The sequence below is a fragment of the Aptenodytes patagonicus genome, chromosome 14 (assembly GCF_965638725.1).
Source record: "Aptenodytes patagonicus chromosome 14, bAptPat1.pri.cur, whole genome shotgun sequence".
In the NCBI taxonomy this organism is placed as follows: domain Eukaryota; kingdom Metazoa; phylum Chordata; class Aves; order Sphenisciformes; family Spheniscidae; genus Aptenodytes; species Aptenodytes patagonicus.
Window position 1 is genome coordinate 5,415,138 of NC_134962.1, and position 22,109 is coordinate 5,437,246.

General features: G+C 40.7%; 1 protein-coding gene across 2 annotated transcripts in view; it reads right to left on the reverse strand.

The window, feature by feature from the left end:
• PHACTR3 (phosphatase and actin regulator 3) overlaps positions 1-22,109 on the reverse strand; it is a 115,887-nt gene that overhangs the window by 53,717 nt on the left and 40,061 nt on the right. For both annotated transcript variants that reach the window (XM_076352205.1, XM_076352207.1), the window contains exons 2-3: positions 1,951-2,112; positions 1,014-1,091 (exon numbers count right to left, since the gene is read on the reverse strand). In XM_076352205.1, the coding sequence (XP_076208320.1) occupies positions 1,014-1,091; positions 1,951-2,112 (240 nt within the window). The remainder of the gene's footprint in view (positions 1-1,013; positions 1,092-1,950; positions 2,113-22,109) is intronic.

Below are 22,109 nucleotides of genomic sequence, written 5' to 3' on the forward strand. Positions count from 1 at the left end.
TGCAATGAAAAGAAATCCTGTTTAAAATGCTCTTTTCCTGACTCTTCAGTTGCTCGGTTACACTCCAGCATAGCACCACTGAGTATTGGCCCACAGGCTATTTATAGGCCTGGCATTTGTTTTATACAAAGAAACTCAGTTATTAGTTTCAAAGAACATAATTTCTATCTATCAGATTGGTCAAACTCAAAAGGCCAATCTTTCTTCATTATAGTACTTTCTGCTATAAAGTTTTCAAAGTAAAGAGGGATTTATTTTTTTTATCTCTGTTTAGGTGGAAATGGCAATTGGGATGTTGTCCGTAACACTGGGAGCTCACTTGATCTCGCAGAATAGTCACCCAGATCTCCATCTCCTTGAGCATCTGTCAGGGCTTTGGAGCAGGGATATACAGAACCACAGTCCTTTGTGCATGTTTCTGATGTTTTATCATCTTTCATTCAATGACTCCTGCTGAACCTGGTTTGTACTCAGGAAAGCTTTAAAATGACACTACCAAATGCTTCACTTTTCCATGTGAATGAAAAACAGGCAGAATGGTAATATGTTTTGTCACAAACTTGGTTGACCAGAAAGACAGCTGAAAACATCAGATTAGTATCATTTTATGAGATTTGAATTCATGGTTGTACATGTCAGCTGAATGCATCTGTATGTTTAAGTTTGTATTTATACCAGCTTTAGCTGACTTTCTTGGCAGTTGGATTTAGCTAGGTTTAGAGCAATTGCATAAAACATACGTACCGGCCCAGATTTGCACCATGTATAAATCAAGCAAAGATGGAGTTGCATTCAAGATGGTAAAACATCAAAAATTAAACTGCATGGATTGATTGCAGCAGGGAGGAATTTGAAGAAAGCCATGCTTAATTCAAATATTGAATTTTCCTCTCTGTTTGGATTAAGGGTTTTCCTTTTTATTCATTTGATTGTTAGCTTTCTTCTTTTGCAATTGTGTTTCCTATTGTCCTGAAAAAGACTTAGATAAAAAAAGGTGAAGAATTTTTACTTACCTTGTTCCATCATCTCCAGAAGACCTTTCTTAATGAGTTCATCCCGACCTTGTCGTGCTGTCATCTTCTTTTCCAGCACTGCACAAAGTAGTAGCATAACACAGCACCAGTTAACAAGAGAGTATTCATATAATGGAGTGAGAAAGATGCAATGTGGAAGAACTGCAAGGATTTTGTTTTGGGGAGCGTGGACTGGTCAGCCTGTTTGTGCCTTTTCCTTTATTAAAACAGCTGTAAAATCACCCACATGGAGAGCTGAGATTTATGATCTGACCTACTGTCTGATCACACTGAGTGCAGAGGAACTGGGATATTAGAGCCTTCACACTGTTTAGTACGGCAGGTGGGAGCTGCCTCAGGAAGCGGTGTCCTTTACTGTGACGGTCCACAGGATAGCAGGGCAAGTGGAGGGAATTGCACCATCCTATCTTAGGAACAGGCAAGTGAGTTTGTCTCCTTACTGATCTCCTAGGACATCCCTGGAGACTAGCGAGAGCACGCAGTGCTGTGTGCTGGGCTCCTTCACCGCAGACAGCTGCTTGAGGGAAAGCATTTTATGTGCTGTAACTCCCTCCTGTCACTTTTCATAATGTTACTGTGACCTATATAATTTTCACCCCAAATAAAAGGGGTGATGATACTTGGGGCCATAAATGTAGCCTATTTTGGAGAAGGAACAGTCCATGAAAAGCAGTCTGTGTCGAGGCTTGCACTTCATTCTCATATTTTGACCCTTTCTTCTAAGTGTACTATATTGTATCATATAGGAAGTCAGCCTATATGGGCTCTTTCTAGCCTTAAACATTATTAATCTGTAACATGCTGAAATCTCTGAATTAGGTTTAGATCAGGTCACCATTAACATTTCCTGTGTAAGCAAATTTCGCCCAGGCTAAGCTTTGCTCTGTGCAGCATCACTCTCTTCTTCTCATCCTACCTGCAGATGTCTGCTTTAGCTTCTCGTTTTTCTTTTTCCGCCACTTCCATGGTTTGAAGATCCTGCCCAGTGTTGCCAGTTTGCTGTTCCTCCTCACTGGCGGAGTTCGAATCCCTGAGACCAAGTAGTCAGAACGCATTGCAGGGGACTGCTCCATCTCATCTGAGAGGGGAAGAGGGGAAAGCCAGCTGTTAGACAAAAAGCTTCAGCACAGACTTAAAAAGGGGAGGCAAATCGAGGCTCACCAGCTAACAAGCATTCAGTCTAGCCACCGAGATAACCAGTGCAAGACTTTGAAAGAAAGTCTCTGCATTGCTGGAGCCGGCGGCCAGGCTGCGGGACGCCAGCCAGAGAGGCGTTCAACCTCACTGTGCCAGCCCGGTGCTTCCTACCAGCTGCTGTCTTGACTCTGGCCTTGCACAGTACCTGTCTGGATGCCAAATATTTCAGTATCTCCACTGCTGCCGTCCCTCATGGATTAATCAGGGCTATTAGGCCCATGGAGAGGGGGATGTGCTGAATTTGTACACCCTGTGCTTTATTCCATCGCTTTCCTATCTTTGTCCACGCCTGGTACTCACCCAGGTAGTGGTTGGTGTTACTCTCCCTCCCGAGGGCTGCGTGTAACGGCATTACAGCCTTCTGAAACGCGGAGAGCTGCGAGCTCCCAATGGCTTTAATAGGAGCCGTGGAAATTTAACACATCTGTAAATCAGGCCCATGCGGCCTCCAGTTAATCACATAAATGTAATGTTCGTTTAGAAAAATTTAGACCTTTATGAAAATCTGAGAGGAAGTGTGAGAGCTCAGGTCCCTTCTGAATTCCCAGCTTCCAGTTCTGTTCTCAGGCCACAGGATATTGCTGCCTTTTAAATGAACTCTTTTCACATAACCTAACACAGACCACGCTGACTTGTGTGAGCTAATGCAAATCTTCTATATAAGAATAGTTTGTTTGTTATGTGCTACATAAGTAAAATCCTAGAACTATTGTGCAAATTTATTCCTTGACGAAGCTAAAGGGAAAATTCTTTCCCTTTTGTCCAGCCAAGCCACAGGATTTCAGAGGTAATGCTTCAGCTGGAAAAACAATTTAGGTATTTTTAATATTTTGTCTTGAAAATATACTGTAAGTTTTGCTTATAGACAAATCTTGCACGAAACAATACATACTGACTATTCACAGTTGTGTGCTAGCCAGTACCATGGAAGAAAGCAGCGCAGTTCCATAAATGGGGTTATTGATGGCTTTACTGAGCTTTGTATTTGAGCACCAGTACAGTGGTTGTTAAAAGGGAAGCTGCCATCAGTCATCAGACATGTTACATGAATAAAAACTGAATGATAATTTGTATTTTTTTTCAACAATCAGTTATGATTTAAATGAGCAATGTGGAGCTATGAACGTATGCATATTTCCAAGTGATTTCTCTCTGGAACAACAACATTTATCATAAATTGCTTTATGACTGCAAGATAAAAACTATACAGCATCTTCTAGGCTTTGTTTTTAAGTTAACAGGGTGAAAATGCTTAAATCACAGCATGGAGGTGGGGATTTCCAAGTAAACAGGAAACAATTTTTGGAAGATTATTAAACACAGCAGGGGAATGAACACATTCCTCCTCTTCCATTTAATTGTGAAAATACTGGTAATAGAGATGAATCATTCAGTGAAGACAAACTAAAAACTTGGCCACATGAACTATCAGAGCAGAGAAAAGGATGTAACAATTCCCGCCCCCCCACATTGTGCATGTGCAGTGAATTTCTCTTTCTATGTACTGAATTTAGAGCATCTTTTGTCTCATTCCACAGAGTTTATCTTGGGGTTTAATTTAGAAGAGATTTAAAATGTACATAAAAATATATTTTTGCCTTTGAAAGAATGGTGTCTACCCAAGGTGGTACTTATGATTTACAGTTTGGAGGTCAATATTAAGTTGAGAGCAGAAACTAGCAATGAGCCTAGCACAGAAAGACGGCAGTAGCCTACAGACCACAGCTGAGGTGCCAAGATATCATGCTCCTTTCCTAATTGTGTATTCAAAAATGAGAAGTATCACAGAAATAAGCTTTGAAGAAGTAGAGCTGCTCTTGATTACAGAGATGGCAGTGAGAATGGAAAATGGCAGAGCAGATCTGCTATTAATTTGCTATTATGATTACTTTAAAGCTGTAATAGAAGCCTCAGAAAATAGCGTTTGGCCATTTCTTGTGACATCCCTTGAGTGGGAATGGAAACGTTCACAAAATTAGCTCATCTCAAAAGAGCTGTAGATCAGGCTGTAAATCAGATCCTTGTCCCTGGAAGCTACAGTGGAGCAGGACAGCCTCAGCTTAGCCATCCCTGGAGACCAGTGGAGACTGCACTGGTGCTCAAACACTTCCTACCACCCCAGGAATTTCTCAAGCATGTAAGTGAAGATTGAATAAGAAGCTGATTTCAAGCAGTACCTTGGCAAGTTACTGATCCTACTGCATTTCGTTCAGGATGTAGGTGTCTGCAAAGTGGTTTAGGCATCATCCACATGTTTTGTATAACACGGGTAGCATGAGATCATTTTACCTTTTTTGCCAGATAGCAGGGGATGTAGGCAGAACCAGGAAGTCATTCAAACCCAAACCTGTGTGTCTCTAGCAAAGTTTATTATCCCAGATATTCCCCTAAGAAAGAGAATGGGGAGATATTGCAAAGGCACTAAGAATTCCCTAAGTGCCCTGTAGTGATCAGTGCTTCTGTAGTTTCTACCAGTCCTGTCAACTGGGTTTCTTCCATCCCCTTCTGCCCTCTTGGTTGTGGAAATGTAAGGATTTTATGCCTTAGACTTTGGTTACAGATGAAATACAGACAGAAATCAAATGTCAAAGAAGGAATAGTAGCTAAAACAAATGTTGCAGTGGAGGTTTTTGTGGGCTTTTTAACTTTATTAATGCTTCTCATATGGTACAGGCAGTTCTTAAGCAAATGGTTTTATCACCTGGTACATTCTCACCATATGCAGTTCCTACACTGTGTATTTGGAGAGATGGACACAAATAAAAATAGATAGAGACACAGTAAGACAGATGTCCTGAAGTCATAAATAACAAGGAAATGGTCTCGCTGGCAATAAGAATCACGAGAAAGCCCTTGGAGCTCCTCATTTCCAGTCAGTTCATTTTTTCTTGGTTGTGGGCTGCTTGGGAGATAAGAAGTTGACAGCACAAAAAGCAGTTCCTACGTACAGCAATGAATACTGAAGGAGAAGGCGCACCTAAATATCAGCCAGTTCCTGCAGCCAACAAGCTGCCAAGACTTGCCAACCCTCCAACCACTCTGTGAAATATTCAGCACATTTTTTAATCTGCAGTCAATATTTTAATTATGCTAACTGTTCTGTGGAATAATGTGGTTATTTCTCCCAGAGCCTGATAGCCTGGGGCCAGGCCATGCAATTACATAGAGGATGTCTGCAAAATATAAACAGCCAAGAGCCAAATCAAGTCTCTCCATATCAGCAGGGAGAAATGAGCCACGGCTTAACTAGCTGTGTAATGGAGAAGGATGAGGGACAGTCGTTATACAGGGTCAAGCGAGCACAAGCTTAACCCACAGCACAGCACCCTAACCCCACCCAACACAGGGAGGCCAGGTTCTGCTTGGCCATCACTGCTGAGCCAGACCAATTGGTCCCACGCTGTCCCACAAGGAGATAGTCATCAGCCCTGCGGGGCCAGAGCATTTTGCTCTGACTGAAGCTTGTTGGCTGTTTATATAGAAAATACTTTCAAGTCCCTGCTGTACCCTATTGAGGGCAAAGGCTTCTGTGCTGGAGCTCCAGATCCAAAACAAACCCCTCATATATCACACAGTTGTAATCTGCTCTGTGTGTGTCAAAGGGGTGGAAATGAACGTGGCTGTGCCCCTGCTGATGATGGGGCAAGTGCTTCCTACAGTGCTCGCTGGGGTAATTTCTAGAGCTCCTAACAGTGGTCAGGGGTGTGAATGGCTTGATGTCTGAGACATCCCAAATCAGATGAGGGGAAAGGTTCTGACCTGACGGGTATTGCTCTGCAGTACTGCTCTGGGCTGCAGAATAAACCAGGCAACAAAGAAGGAAACAGACCATAATATTCATTACATTTGGCTGCAGGGTCTGACGACTCAGAAAGTCAGCATCTGCAGCTTCTGTTTACATCAGCAGCAGTTGTGGTGATCAGTGTTTCTGAAAAATGCTCCATTACTTTCTTCTTTAAAATATTGTGGTGACATAAATAGAATACTCTTCCTGTTAGTCCCTTCTCTATAGGAACTGTGCATGGATCGCGCAGTTTTTCTGCTGTTGTGGTTTAACCTCAGTCGGCAACTGAGTACCACACAGCCACTCGCTCACTCCTCCCCCCCCACCCCCCAGTGGGATGGGGGAAGAGAATTGGAAGAGTAGAAGTGAGAAAAACTCGTGGGTTGAGATAAAAACAGTTTAATAATTGAAATAAAATAATAATAACAATAATAATATAATAATAATACACAAAGCAAGTGACGCACAGTGCAATCGCTCACCACCCGCCGACCGATGTCCAGCCAGTCCCCGAGCAGCGGCCCCCGCGGCCAGCTTTCCCCCAGTTTATGTACTGAGCATGACGTCCCATGGTATGGAATGTCCCTTTGGCCAGTTGGGGTCAGCTGTCCTGGCTGTGCCCCCTCCCAGCTCCTTGTGCACCCCCAGCCTTCTCAGTCGGTAAAGCATGGGAAGCTGAAAAGCCCTTGACTAGTGTAAGCACTGCTCAGCAACACCTAAAACATCGGTGTGTTATCAACATTGTTCTCATCCTAAATCCAAAACACAGCGCTGTGCCAGCTACTAGGAAGGAAATTAACTCTATCCCTGCCGAAACCAGGACATCTGCACATAGAAGCTCTCCCATTTACAGATGTCAAGTCCTGACTCAATCCCATCCAGCCTCCCACAGAAGTGGGGCAGGTTTGCTGGGAGTACTGTGAAGTTTGAGTCCTGGATGTGTGATGGAAGAGTGCCCTATGCCTGCATATAGCCTTCATTTGTACAGCAGATGGTTTTGGTGCTGAGACGATCATGTCTGGGTGATAACAGTGTTGTGAAATTGAGCATTGGGTTCAGTCAGTTGGGTCTGTCTTCTTGGGTTTTTCATGATGAGCCAAAGAGTCTGTAGCTTGATGCCTGGGTTGCTGATTATAGCAACTGCAGGCTGATGTATGGCAGCTGGGAACATCAGGAATGCAGAGCTGAGTTATACTGACCTTGCCACGGAGAGAGGCTGTAAGAGACTTGGGATGCCCTCTTGTGAATATGCAAATTGCAGCAAGAATTTTAATGTGCTGGGAATTTTGGTAGCTTAAATTCATGGTAATGGAAGTTGTGCCTTGCTAAATCCTCTGTGTACGCTGTTAGGAGAAGGACCACTGAAAAATCTGCAACCTGCAGGCAGTTTAAAAATAACACAGCAGACAGGAGCTGCAGGCAAATTTGTAAGGCAGGCGTGCTCTGTTTTCTGATGAATTGGTTTGTAATGCAGCTCTGCATGTTCTCCCCTTTGTTGTCATTGCATCTGTCTTTGCAACTCAGATACAGAGTTAAAAAAGGAAAAAAAAGGTTCCCTTTGGTCCACTCCAGAGGGTAGAGACAGTGAGTGGAATCAAAATGACCTTTTTGGCTTCTGGGATAGAGGTGCCTTTACCATTACTAACTTTCAGTGCTGCCTAAAATTAGTGTCTACCTCTAAAAAGGATGTTAAGGAGGATGTCACAGGGAGAGCTGAGGTTTTAAAGGGTTCATTTCTACTACCGGTCAGTCCTGAATCACGCAAGCCAGCCATTTGTGAGGTTCGCCAAGAAACAGCACTTCCCTCTATACAGAGGGTCCTTTTTATCTAGTGAGGGAAACCTGCAGGGGAAAGAAGGCAGAAAGGTTGTCTTGGTTTTAGAGTAAGGACTATCCTGAGCTTTGGGAAAGAGGATTAGCAGCAGGAACAAATGCCTTTTTCCTTAGTTTAGCATCCTAAAAGAGGAAGAACTGATCACAAGTCAATCTGCAGGATAGGGGTAAATTGTGTCTAGGAGCCTTTGAACACTTCTGTTATGTTCCAGAGAAGCAGAATTCAAACTGAAGAGCTTTTTTATTGCACTAGTTAGATGCTTCCTGTGATGGAGCTCTTCCTTCTTCTAAAAATGTTTTCCGTCACCTGCATTTCTGCAGACTTGCTCTCTTTCTTGACTCTCTTTGAAAGAAACTTGCAGGGGAATGTTCCAGTTTGAAGTCTCCATTTCAGTTTTTGAACATACAGTATTTTGATTTTTCTAATTTTGAATGACTGTTAGAAATTAAAATTAGAAATGAGAAAAAAGCTTTTCATGAACCTGAAATTTATTTATTTTTTGAAGGACTCTGTTTGTATTTGAAGCTGTGAATGTTTCAATATTATTTTGGGTTAGTTTGGAAAAATTCACACAGAATGCTATGTAAAACAGAAAACCTAGTTCCTAAGGCAAGGTACCTGTAGTACATTATTGAATGTAATCATAAGCTAATTTTGGATGCACTGCTGCTGACGTGACATAGATTGTTGCTCTGACACATTGTATTTGTTACACCAGAAAAATATTGAAACAAAGTAGGGAAAATGACAGGATTGAGGTGCAAATTCAGGCATTTACCCATCCAAATTTTTAGGTTTTGTATGGTCAACATTGTAGGTAGAAATGGCTTGAATTCTCATCTCTCTGTTCTCAAAATTGTAATCCTTTATGTTCATGATTTCCCGCCTTGGATTTCATCTCACCCAATACCTTAATCCCATAAGGAAGCAGATGGACAGTGGGCCAGGTTCATCCATGTGATAACTACGTCATTCATCGAGTTACCTTGGGGGGAAAAATCTGGCACAGTAAATTTGTGCAGACTTCAGACTCATGGAGATACATGAAGGCAGGGTGAAAATACCAAGATAAATGGCAGAATGACAAAGGGGAGTAGAGTCCCTTATGAGCACCATACTCAAAACGGCTCCGGGTTCAGCTTCCACTGAGTACAGGCTGTTCTTGGGCTGCATCACCTTTCTTTTAGCTGGGTGGTATGAATCCTGATTATGTTTTTATACTTCCCTGCATGAAAATGCAAGTTACTGTGCTTTCCTTTCTACCCTTTGTGTGGTCTCCAGAGTCTGAGCTTCCATTTTCACTTCATACTGAAATGTTTGCCATGTATCCTTGTTCTATAATTTCCACTGCTCTTTAGTATGTTAAGTTATGATTTAACATTTTTCTTTAATTGAAGGAGGAATAAAAAAACCCAAAACATAATTTGTGGGTGGTAGAAGGGGGCTGTGCTTGCCAAGGAAGTTTATTTCCATTCTGTCATGCTGAGCCTCCCTTCGAAGTATTTGGATTTTAAAACAAGCTTTAGCCGAAATGAACAGGGAAACAGATTATACTTATCAAAGGAAAGAGAGCAGGGAAGTGGCAACTCCAGCTAAATCTCTTAGATAAAAATACGCTTTATATGCTTGAGATTTGTGATTTCTTCCAGAAAATGTTCCTTCGGGAAGCTGACATATCACCTAACAGCATTACCGCCATATGAGCCAAGGTGCAAAGAAATTAATCAGGAACCTTTCATGCTTTTGGATCATTGTGTCAAGTCCCAGTAGCACTTCCCATGATTTACAACGCACAGTGTGACATTAGCAATTCATTAACAAAACAAGTTTTTCAGTGTTTGTGTAAAGGAACCCACAGCAAGCTTTACCTGGATAAGGAAGAACTAAATAACAGTAAGAAAATGAGACTAATGAAGGATTGTGGTATAATCCCAATTCAGTTACCCAAGCCTGTACAGTGTCTTCTTTCGAGGGGGGAATCTTGACATTTGCATGCCTCTCACCCAGTGAGAGCTTGCTCAGGCACCAGGCAGAGCAGCATCTCCTGAGATTCACAAAAATCTATCCAAATAAAGTCAAATGAGCAGTGCCTCTGCAGAGGGCCAAGAGACAGACTGTGCACCGAACCTTGTCCATCCTGCCTCTGCAAAGGGTTTTGTACCACACAGGTGTTACAAATTCCCAGGACTGGGCAGTTTCCCCAGCCTCTTGGAGAGATGCTGCTCTGCGGAACAAAGGGAGGCCAAGCCTAGAAGTACAGGAATGGCTCGAATTAGGCTTTCCATGCACTCGTAGTAGTAAAGTTGTTGTCTGCACTGCAGGACCACTGTTTCATCACCTGCAGTTGTTTAATTAGCTGTAGCCTTGCTGCAAACCTGTTGAAAGGATGTTTTTTATAGCTTCCTCAGGGAGTCTGCAGGCTGAAACACACCCTGTGCTGTCTCCAAGAGGCACCTTCAAATCCATTTCACTGCAGCTTATCCCTGATAGCAGTTACATTTAGAGGGACACGTAACACCCAGGGAAGTCATCGGTGTAAGAGCACCATGCTTGCTAACAGGGAACTGTGCATTGCTTTTTACTAGGATTCATGCCCCAGAATTGACCTGTTTAGAGTTTCTTCTGTTTATGGGAGTCTGTGTCTGTCAGACATACAATCAGCTTTCGCTTTATATCCATCCCAAACTTGTATATTAGAGAAATAAGCAAATCCTCATGTCCTATGCACTTTTATGCCCTTGTAATTTAATGCATAATTTCCTTCTTCCCTCGAACGCACCACAGCTCTCTGTTAGCGTTCTGTCACTGTTCAATGCCACTACTGCAGATAGAAAACATTCTTTCTGCTTTGTGAAATGCAAGAGCATCTGCCTTTTTTTTTCCCCTTTATCACTCCTGCTGCTTTGCACTTTCACCTTCCTTACAGCCATTGGCAACAAACACGCATTAGTCGACAGTCTCTGGTGCATACTCCAGGCCTGCTGTACAGAATAGGACAGAGATTTGGAAGAAGAAATACTTAGACAACAAAAATATGACATAAACAAGAACAGCCAGGTAGATAGAAAGGTAGATAGAAAACAGGCACAGTGACTGAGTTCAACTTTTGTCTAAAGGTTATGCATCCAATTTGGCTCCTTGTAAAACTGTTCTAAAGCTGCCAGTGATTTCTACATTTGGTTGGTATGTAAATTCTGATGAAACCCTTCTTAGGAGGTCATATCACCTGAATGAATGGTTAAATACTTTCTAGGTATGGCTTGGTCTGCTGCACATACCATTCTGTAAATAAGAGACACAGGTAGGAAATACTTTGAGGGGGGCATTGTTTTTGAAGATCCATTTGTCCCACTGTCTGCTGGTATTTTCTGAAGAGGCAATTATACTAAATGCTCAGCAGTCTTCAAAAGACAGCAAGGTACCACAAACCCTCTGTTGTCCTCAGCATACTTGAAAAGACACACACATATGTGCATACACACAGAGCAGAAGGTCAGACAGTACTAAGTCTCTGTGGGCAATGGCACCTCTCACCTGTTAAATTTGTGTTAAAGTTAACATTATTTGCTCCTTACCATGGCACTATCTTAAGGCTCAGATAAGGGCTTTAAAGCACTGATCTAACAAAACTGCAACATGCTTAACTATAGAGATCTGGGTATCTTTAAAAATTAATGAGTTCCTGGGAGGTCCATACTCTTAAAAACTGAGATTCTGCTTCCAAATAGATGGGCTCTGGGTAACAATCTTTAAAGTGCTAATAGAGCAATATGCCTTCTAAAATGAAATTCTTTACTGGTAGAGGGCCAAGAGAAATAATTGCTTATCAGATTTACTGTAGTGATTATCACTGTTTGTCTGAAACAAGACCACAATCTATTCCTAATGGGAATGGCAGGATCTTCAGGGCAAGGAACGAGCATGGAAATAACTCAAAATAAATAAAGCTCTCTCCTCTGCAGCTCTTGGAATGACTCCATTCCAGGTTGTTTTCTTCTTGTATTCTAGGAGCTAGGAAAAATAAACTACTGAGTTGTAATCCTTACTCTGTGTAAGAAATAGAAGAATAGAGAGACAATGTCGCACATGGCAACAACAAAATGAGAATTTGGCAGGAAAACAGCAATCTCTGTCTATTAACTCTCTCTGTCACCCAGCAGCCAAGCAGGGAGAACAACTATGAAAGTAACTGCTATTCCTTTTGCTAATGTAATATATTGGCTGTGTCTACATTAGCAAATAATGCAGCCCATTAGAAGAGGGTCTGTGAGCAGCTGGTGCTGAGGACTCAACATCTTCCGGCGTGCATTTGTTAAGTAGTGTGATCTTGTGACTCTAACTTGACTCCTTCCTTACAAGGTGCAAAGGAAACAAGGTTCTTCTTTAAAACAAAATGCCAACCAAACTAAACAACCATCCTTCCAAAAATGAGCTAAGAATTCCTGTATTTTCTTTCCAGAGGAAGGATAAAGATCATTATTTCTCTTACTAAATTACGAGATTCAAAAGCCCCTAAACACACGTGCAAATTCTTATCAGTTGTTGGTACTGAAAGTCACTAACTGTCATCAAGACTTTGGCTCTTAAATTTTTGGTAAAGTAAAAAATTCCCTTGTATTGTGTTTTAGCCCATATTACAGCTTATCTGAAATGTCCATATACTACACTTTCTGTTACATATCCCTATGTCCAGAGTGGCATGTATCTTCCTAGAGCTCTTCAGCAAGACATTTTAGCATCAATGAAATTGCTATGCATAAATTAACAAAATAGATATAATGACAATTTCAAACTTGCTAGAATGATGCTATGGTTGTGACAGAAAAAGAAAATTTACTCTAATGCACAGATGGACGAGATTCTTTTAGCTCGTTCTTTGCTAAGGTTTATAGTGCACTGAATTTAGTGGAGAAAGGGCTTTGCATTTAACCAGAGTCCTACTGATTTCATTAATCGGAGTGAATCTTTATGCAGTTCAGTGCAAGGACTGAGTTTTGTATTAATTTTTCACTTCATAAAACATTCTTTCCACAAAACTAGACAATTGTTGCTAAAAACAAGTCAGAAAATGCATCATAATAATTTCTTGAAATGGTTACATTTGAAAGAGGGGAGGGAAATGTCTTAAATACCATTTCAAATATTCATGTTCTTTTCAAGGAGAAACTTTGTGGGCTAGTTAGGTTGTACTGCTTACAACAACTGCTAAGGTCACATAATAAACCTCAACAGTATATATGCAGATGGTTACTATCTCTAGGAATATTAGGCAATAGTATGTACAAGCGTGATGTTTAATGACTACAGTGCTTACACCATCTTGGAAAGAACTACCTTAAACTGAAATAAACAGACGCGGAAGGAGGCAGCATACAAACATATTCAAAGCAGGTATAAAGAATGCCGTGAGCTAAAAATGTGAATGATAACTGCTGAGAAATGGCTTTTTTTAAATTTTAAACGTCTACTAGCAGCATTTGCACTTAAAAGTCTATAGCAGCATTGGTAAATGTTCCCCACATATGCCTTTAAGTGCCTGGAAGGTTTCTGTAAGTGCCACCATGTGGCTGATGCATCAGACATTGTCCTGCTCACCCTAGATCAGCCTGCAGATGAAACAGGAGAGGCTGTAGCAACTCTGAGTTGCACAAGATTTTCCTATTAATAAATTTTCCCATGGCTTTGTCAAGGCAACTTAGTGGTTGGGGCCAGCATGATGGATGTGGAGCAGCTTAAATCTGCCTTGATATAATAAACCCTCTCTGTACCGTGTTTCCCGTGCATACAGAAGTCGCTTATCAAAATCCTGTTCTGCACATTTTGTCTGAACAGGTAAGATTGCCCCGGTTCTACATGTACAGACTTAATTTATAATGTAATGGTGTAAATAAAAATTGATGAGATTCTGCAGTATTGAGAAGTGTCTAGGGAGCACGTGATTACACTTCTATTCTGCTGGTCAGTGCTTATGCAAAAGAACAAAAAATAACTACTGTTTTCAAAATTAAAAGCATGTCAGGAGGCTCTGTCTTTGTAGAGACAAGTTTTGTTACTTTACTGGCAAGAGGTTTTAAATTCACATTTTTTTTTAAGACTAACAATCCCAGATAGTTCTTTGGTCTCCAGCTCTTCATTTTCATTTGGGTCATGTTTTTGAGAAGGAATTATCTAATGAATGTTTTTCTAACATTTGTCTTTCATCAGCAAGAATATTTAGAGTTTTTCCTCTTGTTTCCTTCTGGGTTTTTTTATTTTTATTTTATTATTTTTTACGCAAAATGGATAACCAGATCTGTGACAAAACTTTCATTTTAAAACCACCATAGAATATGAACTGAATTTCTGTTTCAATGCATGAGGTTTTTATTAAACAAGTAAATAATAGTCTTGTTCATTTCAACCATATCCTGGGCCTATTTTTATAAGTCTCACAAAGCCCAAATAGCATGGAAGGAAAAACAGCATGGAATATTTTTACCCTGTCTGACCTAAATTTATGTATTTTTTACTTCTTCCTAGAGAAAGAGAAGTGGAATAACTACTCCCTCTTCTCAGTTTCTTTTCAGCTTTCATATTTTAACTGTGTTCTCAGCTGCTTGCATGAGTCATGGAGAGCTGGAAACAAGACCCCCCCACAATATTATAATAACCACTTCCTCATGACGAGGCTTATGTGTGTTTTGGGGTATACCATTAAAAAGCCACAAAAATCTCCTGAAAGCTTCTTTGTGCCAGAAACCTACATGGGAGCTAATAGAAGTATCTTAGCTGCAAAAACTGATTACTTATGAGTGTAATGAAAACTTAAGATATTTAAAGATCTCCATATCACACTGTCTTGAAATTTATGCTGTTGTTCTTTGGCATTTGCAGAGATTTCAGACTGCTGTTGACTTTGTAGATTGTTTTGTGTAATGATGGTGTTCAATTTCACTGGTCTAGGCATAATTTGGATTTGATCCTGTGATGTTCCAAGAAACTCTAAAATCCACAGGCTTTTATGAGAACTGGAAAGATGTTCTGTGCTTGCCAGGCTATTCCAAACTAACATGTTCATCGTTGCCTGCTCCTTCCTATACAGTGTAAGGTATATCCAAACTAAATTTCTGTTTGAATCTACCTATAATACTATATTTAGAAACAACAGGGGAAGGTCATGGCAGAAAACCATTCTTCATTCTGAAATCCCATAACTTTGTTTAGAATAAGCCAGATCCCTCATACTTTGGCTCATGTCTAGACTGAGCAGAGCATATCAAACCAGGTCAAGGATCTTGTGCAGTAAGAGAGGAAAAAGAAAGAAAGGTCAACTTACTCAAGCATAAGCCAAATTCATTGGCAGGTCAAATGGATTCATACAGCAAACGTAACAGTAAAAAAATGTTGTGAAACACATTAACAGAGGATATTGGTATCAAATGTGCCTGTCAGCTCTATTGCATTTATAGGCATGTATTATTATGCCTTATACTGCCCTGTTTCAGTCATGTTAGCTTGAGCTTATCTGACTCTAACACAGAGCTTCAGTCCTAAATTCCTGAACATAAGGTCAGACAAGGAGTTTGTCACGCTGAAATTACATCTCCCCATCAGAGACTATTCCCTTTCTCACTGGGCTACCCTTCCTCTTCTCGATACACGTTCTGCTTTTACACCCAACTCTGTTTTTTGCTATCATTTCACCATTTGTACAGGTCTGACTACTTATCCTGCAGGCAGCCTTCTCTTCCTGCTCAGTACAGTTTACTGATCCTCTGGACAGTAACAGTCTGACTTTAATCAAGACTATGCAAGAAAAGCCTTTCTTCTCAGAGAAAGCTTTTAGACGTTACAAGTATTCAGGATTGGTTTACCACATTGGGTAATGAAGCAGAGCTAAAAATACCATATGTTCCTTTGACATTGCCCATTCATTACAATAAATGACTGAAATGTCGGTGACTGCAGAACAAAACATGTTTTATGTTTTTGCTTTTAAGTGAAGCTGTGTATAAAGCTCTTTGCCACTTGGAATAGCCTCTTAGTGTTTTACATAAGAGGATAACAAAGTTTATTTGGAAAATGCAGAGAAGCCTACGGCTTGTTTTTCTCTCATTTTCTTAAATGAATGAGGAGAGATCTTAGAATGTGAAATCGCGGAAGTGTAACTGGCCAAATTTTCTCCGCTATGAGAAAATATAGTGAGGAAATCTGTTGAGACTGCCCTTAAGAATATCACCTCTTATTGGCAATTCACTGCACTGGAGAGGCAGAAGTCCTTTCAATCATCTTCAAGCCTCCTATGCAATCTGTGTAAGTCTGTTTCAACAACTGAGATGGGATTATCAAAGCATGAGAAAGAACTGACACATAGGACCAGATTGACGGAAGATGTTTCTTTTAAGCCATTTCACATAGTCTCATTCACTATTTTTGTTTTCTGAACTCGGAGAAAGAGAGAGGTTTTTTCTCCAGTAATTAAAACTCTGAAGGTGGACACTCTTGCCTGCACAATAAAAGAACTTACAATATTTTAAAAAGTATTAAAAAAAAACCATAAAAAACTTGAGTAATTTTTTCCTTTCAAGTGCTGAAATGATCTAATGCTATTAATAGAAGATTCTTTCTCTGTGGAAAATTTATTCTTCTATTTAAAGCTACTGGGGAGAAGCTTGAAAGAACAAAAAATTATGATTCTGGCATCTGGCTATCAGTATAGCCTTTGGATGACGAGTTGAGATAGTGGCTTTAAAATAAATACGTATATTTGGAAATAAGGCAGAATGATCAACAAGACATCCTTTCTCCACAGTTGCATGCAGTGACTGCGTGCTTGCTAGAAGCCCACCCAGCTTGTCCCTTAGTGCTGAGGGAAGCAAATTTGAGGATATCGGATTGACAGCACTGAAAAACACAGATTTTTCTTCACGCACAGAAATAGGCACGGCTAATGAAGCAGCGTAACTTCCCCACGCTGCTGATCAGCGAAGCCTGACCCTGACCTAAATGGCCCGTGATTAGCTGAGCAGGTGTTAGTCTGTCCCCGTGATCTTCCTACAGAGGTATGAAATTGATACTAGCTGTGATGACATTTTGTGTGGGCACAGGACTAAGAATTCCTGTCACAATAAATCAGCAAACAGAATACCTCTCCAGGAGTTTAAAGAGGACATTTTATACCGAATAGCTCATATCCTGCTTCCAGGCACCTGATCCATTAGGCTTTACTTCTTTGACATGTGCTGGTGCTCGGTGATTTTGTTCACATGCTGACCACATGGCCCAGGTTCCATTCTAGCAATTTACTCCGGAGTTATGAGAGTTACGTGTCTTGAGCATTTCCTGGTGGGATCACTTGGAGATCATATTTGCAAAAACACATGGGTATGTTACCCAAAACATGTGATTCACAATAAAACCACCAAAACCAGAACAGAATGCTTAAAGCTGAAAATAAAACACATCTTATGATTTTGTTCTTTTTTTTGTTTAATAAGGAAATGGAAATGAGGTATTTGTAAAATGTACAGTGAAGCACTGTGCTAGAGATGTCTGAGTAACCAAAACAAGCCAGGGTGCTTAAATATCACTGCAACATTTGTATAGCTATGAGTTCTAAAATGGAGAGCTAAGAAGCACTGTCAGTTAGCAGGGTGCTGGATGGAAGGAGTTATGTATTTCCATGATCTATGCATGGCATTGAATTAGATACAGCAGCTCAGATTCCCTAACACAGCTTCTCTTCCACACAGTAGATAAACCCTTAGAAGATACAGACACAAACAAGTAGGCCTTGGTTTATGAAGTCTTGGGCTGGTATCCAATAAATCTAGTTTTAGGGCATTTAGTATGAGATCAAAACTATCATGGTCCCAAGATACAAAGTGCAGATCCAGCAGAAATTCATTCTGCCCTCTCAAATGTGTTCAAAAAATGCTGAGCAGTCAACTTTGTTCCTGCAAGCTTTTTGCTGGATCAGGTATCATTTGTCTGCGCCACTTGCACTTCATGCCATATCAAGCATTGTCTGTCTTCCCACAGTTGGCATCAATCTGGCATAAAAGCACAGAGCTGGCATAAACCCTGTATCACAACTCTGGCTGATTTGACAGAAATATGATCATTTGCCCGTGCCCGATCTGGATGAAACCTGTACTGCTGTTAAAAACAATCGTGCACAGATCTGGTGTTAACATCAGCCTCTCATATGATGGCAGAGCCTGTTGGTGCCAGAAAGCGATGCGAAACTAATGGAACGTCTCTGCCTGCCGCCCCAGCACAGAGTTCTGGGTGGCAAGAAGCAAAATGAGACATCGCATGGTGGCTCTAGCCTCTGTACAGATCACTTCCACTCGGTGACCTCAACTTTCAACAGCAGCTTACGTGCTACGCGAACAGCAAGGAGAGTATTTTCGCAGGGCATGAGCCTATGCTGCGCAGCTGCATATCTAGCAAGGCAGCAGGGTGATGCAGAACAGCTTCATTTTCAGAGCAAAATAGACCACCCCTTTCCTCTTGTTTGCTTTTCTTTGGTTTTGGCTTCGGGCTTTTTGCTTATGCACTACAACTGCATGCATGCTCCACCCTCCCCAAATTTGGTAGATATTCTATAGTGTGTCTATCTACACAGTGTATCCATACAGTATGTACATATGCAGGCAATATTATACATTATATTACTTATTTACATATAAAAATCTACAAAAAAAATCAAGAAGTCTGCTGGTAATATGGATTTGACTATATAATAGCTACTTCTCATGTAGGTCAGAGTGAGAGAGGGTTTGGGAGCTTGATTTTAGGGTGGCATAGTCAGCATCTGAGGTCTTCTAAATCCAACTAAGCTACTTAGCAGATGTGCCCTAGCAGAACCCAGTGCAAAGTCTGACTAGCTCAACCATGCTGTTTCTAACCCATTCTCAACAATGCACCTAATTCATCCTAGTAGCATGTATGATGACTTTTAAATAAAACAAGATAAGGCACAAGTTAGAAGTTAAATTTTGGCATCTATTTCAGTGCTGTCTTGAATGTTCATATTTATAACACTTGAGTGCCTAAATGCACCGTGAAAGGATTGTGACGAGAGCTGAACTGCAGTTCCCATTAAAGGGTTCTTTAGCTCTCCTCACTTCTCCTGGTATTTTTTTCCTTGATTTGTTTCCTCTGATTTTGTGTTTCCTCTTCCCCCCCCCCCCCCCCCCCCCGCCCCCGAGTTGGCAGAAGGGCAAGGGGAGAAGGGCGGTGCTACTTAGTACCTAGTCAACATTAAAAGTGAAAAGCTTTGACAGTTAAGCATCTCCCAAGCCAAAACTGGCAAAGCCAGCTGAAAAAAAACAACAAATGTTCCTGTTTCAAATTGCAAACTTTTCTTATTTGTTGAAAATGTTCCAAGGTGGCTGCAGGGTACACTGAGCCTGCCTAAAGGCAGGTTTAACTTATGTTTTGACCATTTAAGAAGGAAAACAACTCTCTTCCTCCACGATGCACTTTGGCACTCAGCAAATAAATTTTACCATGGCAACTGTAAAGCCACTTGAGACATACAAACTCTTCAGTAAAGTGGTCCTTGGCATCTTGTTCTACAAACTAAGCTGGATACTCTGTGGTCATTAAAAATGATAAAAAAACACATGAAATAGCTTAGTATCGTGTATTAGTATCAAGTTTTCCAATTGTTATGTTAATATTCTTTAGCTAAATCCTGCAGCCCAGCAAATTCTGACTGCAGTCACAGGCCGAGGAAGTTCCACAGAGTTGCCCAGTGGCGTGATATATCTTATCTTGCTATAAACATGAAAGAATTCAGAAGCTGTGAGGCCAGTACCATCTGGAGTGAGTGCAAGCTGAAGGTGCACAAATGGATAATGTACCTGTTCTTTTAAACAGGCCTGAATGGTGTGTAGAATGACTGCACTGACGGTCACAGAAAAATATTTTCAATGATTGTAGTGTGCAGCTGTACATGAAGTATGTGCACATTTAGACCTAATTTGATATATAGTTGCAACAGCTGTATGTATGAATCATATAATGGCTATATTCTTGGCCAGTTCTGACTACGTACATGTAACCACTCAGTTACACAAGCAAAACCAAGGATTGCCAATATATGCCTTTTTGCAGACTCATTCAATCATCTTTGACATTGCGGCCTTAGATTCAGTGCAAACAGAAGGACAACTTCACAGCTCTCACAATTTGCAGAATGAGACCTTGCTATACAAGCATAATTTCTTGCCATGATTTTTCTCAAAATAGATTAATCTTTGTAGGAAATGAGAGCAGAGGCTAATGAGGGTTGAGGCACACATGGGATGGCACCAGTAGTTACTTCATACAAACACAGCAAAGTAATAGTTTCCAGCATGACATTTAATAAAATCAAGCCCTACAAGCATGCACAGCTACCGGGGAATTTATTTTGAGGTCAAATATGATGCTGCCTGGCTGTCTTCAGTGGAAATACATGACACGTGGTCTATCTCATCTTGCCTTCTTCCATTTAATCACACTTTTAATGAGCAGAAACATAAAAAGTAAACAGTTCCTTTCTCCTCTACAATAATGCTAATTTTCTTTCTACACTCTTTACTTTGAATAACCAGAGTTCATTTTTAGATGCCTGTTCAATATTTCATTCAAAGAACTTCACAAGAATCTCCCAAACACTATTTTGAAGCTTCAGCAATGTTCACTTGTGTACTGATAAGGAATGCAAATTTCCTGGGATTTTCTCCCCTCTCAAACAGGGCTCTGTCTTTCAGGGCAGGGGGAAGCGTTGTTTCTTGGTTTGCTTATGAATCCAGCTCCATTCCCAATTGAGAGACAAGTGAGAGCTATGTAGACCAGAATACAGTTGCACTGCGGGTAATTTCTATATTAGCCCCTCATTTACAGATGGTCCCTAAAATCTAAATGTTTTTCAGGGATTTGTTGCCTTCTATTATGAATTCTGAATATTGAATAATGAACTACTCCGAAAAAAAGTAGCCCAGTGGGAAAAGCATCAAACTGTGTTTTAGTAGTTATGGAATGACAGATACATGTTTGCGTCTTGACACATGTGCAAATAACAGTAACTGGCATTCAGAATGGCATCTGGTAAGTTGCCATGCTACCGTATGCTTGGAAGAAAATAACACGGTGTGTCTTTTGGCATAAATTGCCTTCTGAATAATCACAGAAGTGCACACCCACAGTAAACATCTGTACTAAGGAAGGCCAAATATGTAATCCCAAATTACAAATGTGACACTCACTATAAAATTACACTAGTTGACAGCTCTGCAGATCCAAAGGCTTTTTACCTGTGCCATCAGTTCATTGGACGCAGCAAAAGCTAAAGCTGGAGAAAATATTCTGGATAAAATTTTTCAGTGACACCTTTGAGTTGAAGAGTATCCTTACCCTCCACCACCAAAAAAACTCTGATTAATTTTTTTGTTATAAAACTATTTGTTTCAACTTCCTTCAATTTATCAAAGTATGAAATGTTGAACATTTCCTTCAAATGGAAATTTTTAAAGTACGTTTTCAGAACAGCCAGCATAGTAAAATATCAGTTATTCACACAGCTCCAAGGATCTCTGGATTTGCAGATTGTTGCAGTTGCTGTCTCATTTTCTTCATTATAATTGGGTTTCACTGTGCTAATCTCTGGAGTATAGCATTTATCGCCTTCCAGATGATTGTTAAATGCTGTATTGAAAGGGCATTATCACCTATCTTCCATCTTCCTGAGAGGAATAAGAAAAACGGGGAGAAGTTGTCGTTATCTGGGGTAATGGGAGAGCTGAGAGGATCCTGCTGTTTTTCTCTACTTTGTGCAGCTGTTTATAGCTGACTTCCAGTGGCAGTGCAGGTGTAACACGCCAGTTACAGCCTACAAAGGGCACTGTGCCTGTGCCACACAAATAGGCCCAGTCCTATTTCTCTGGCACTAAAAACGAGGGAGACGACTTTTGGCTTGCTGACATAGGGAGAGAAAGAGTCCTTTGCCTGTATTACTGTTGCTAGGTGTCTGATTACATTGTCTTGAAAATTGCATCCCCCTGCTTTTTTTTTTTCAGTGGGAGAGGGAAAATGGAAAGGGAGAAAATTCTGGGATCTCCTTGGCTGTCTGGTTTTTGAACCATTAGGGTGCATGTGGATCGAATTTTCAAGGCTTGTTCTCCAAAAGCGAAAATCGGAAATTTACATTCTTAAAGTTTCTGATACTTGAATATATTTGTTCATCTTCCAAAGTGCTGCCCAGGTAGTATGGTGCTTGGTGATCATG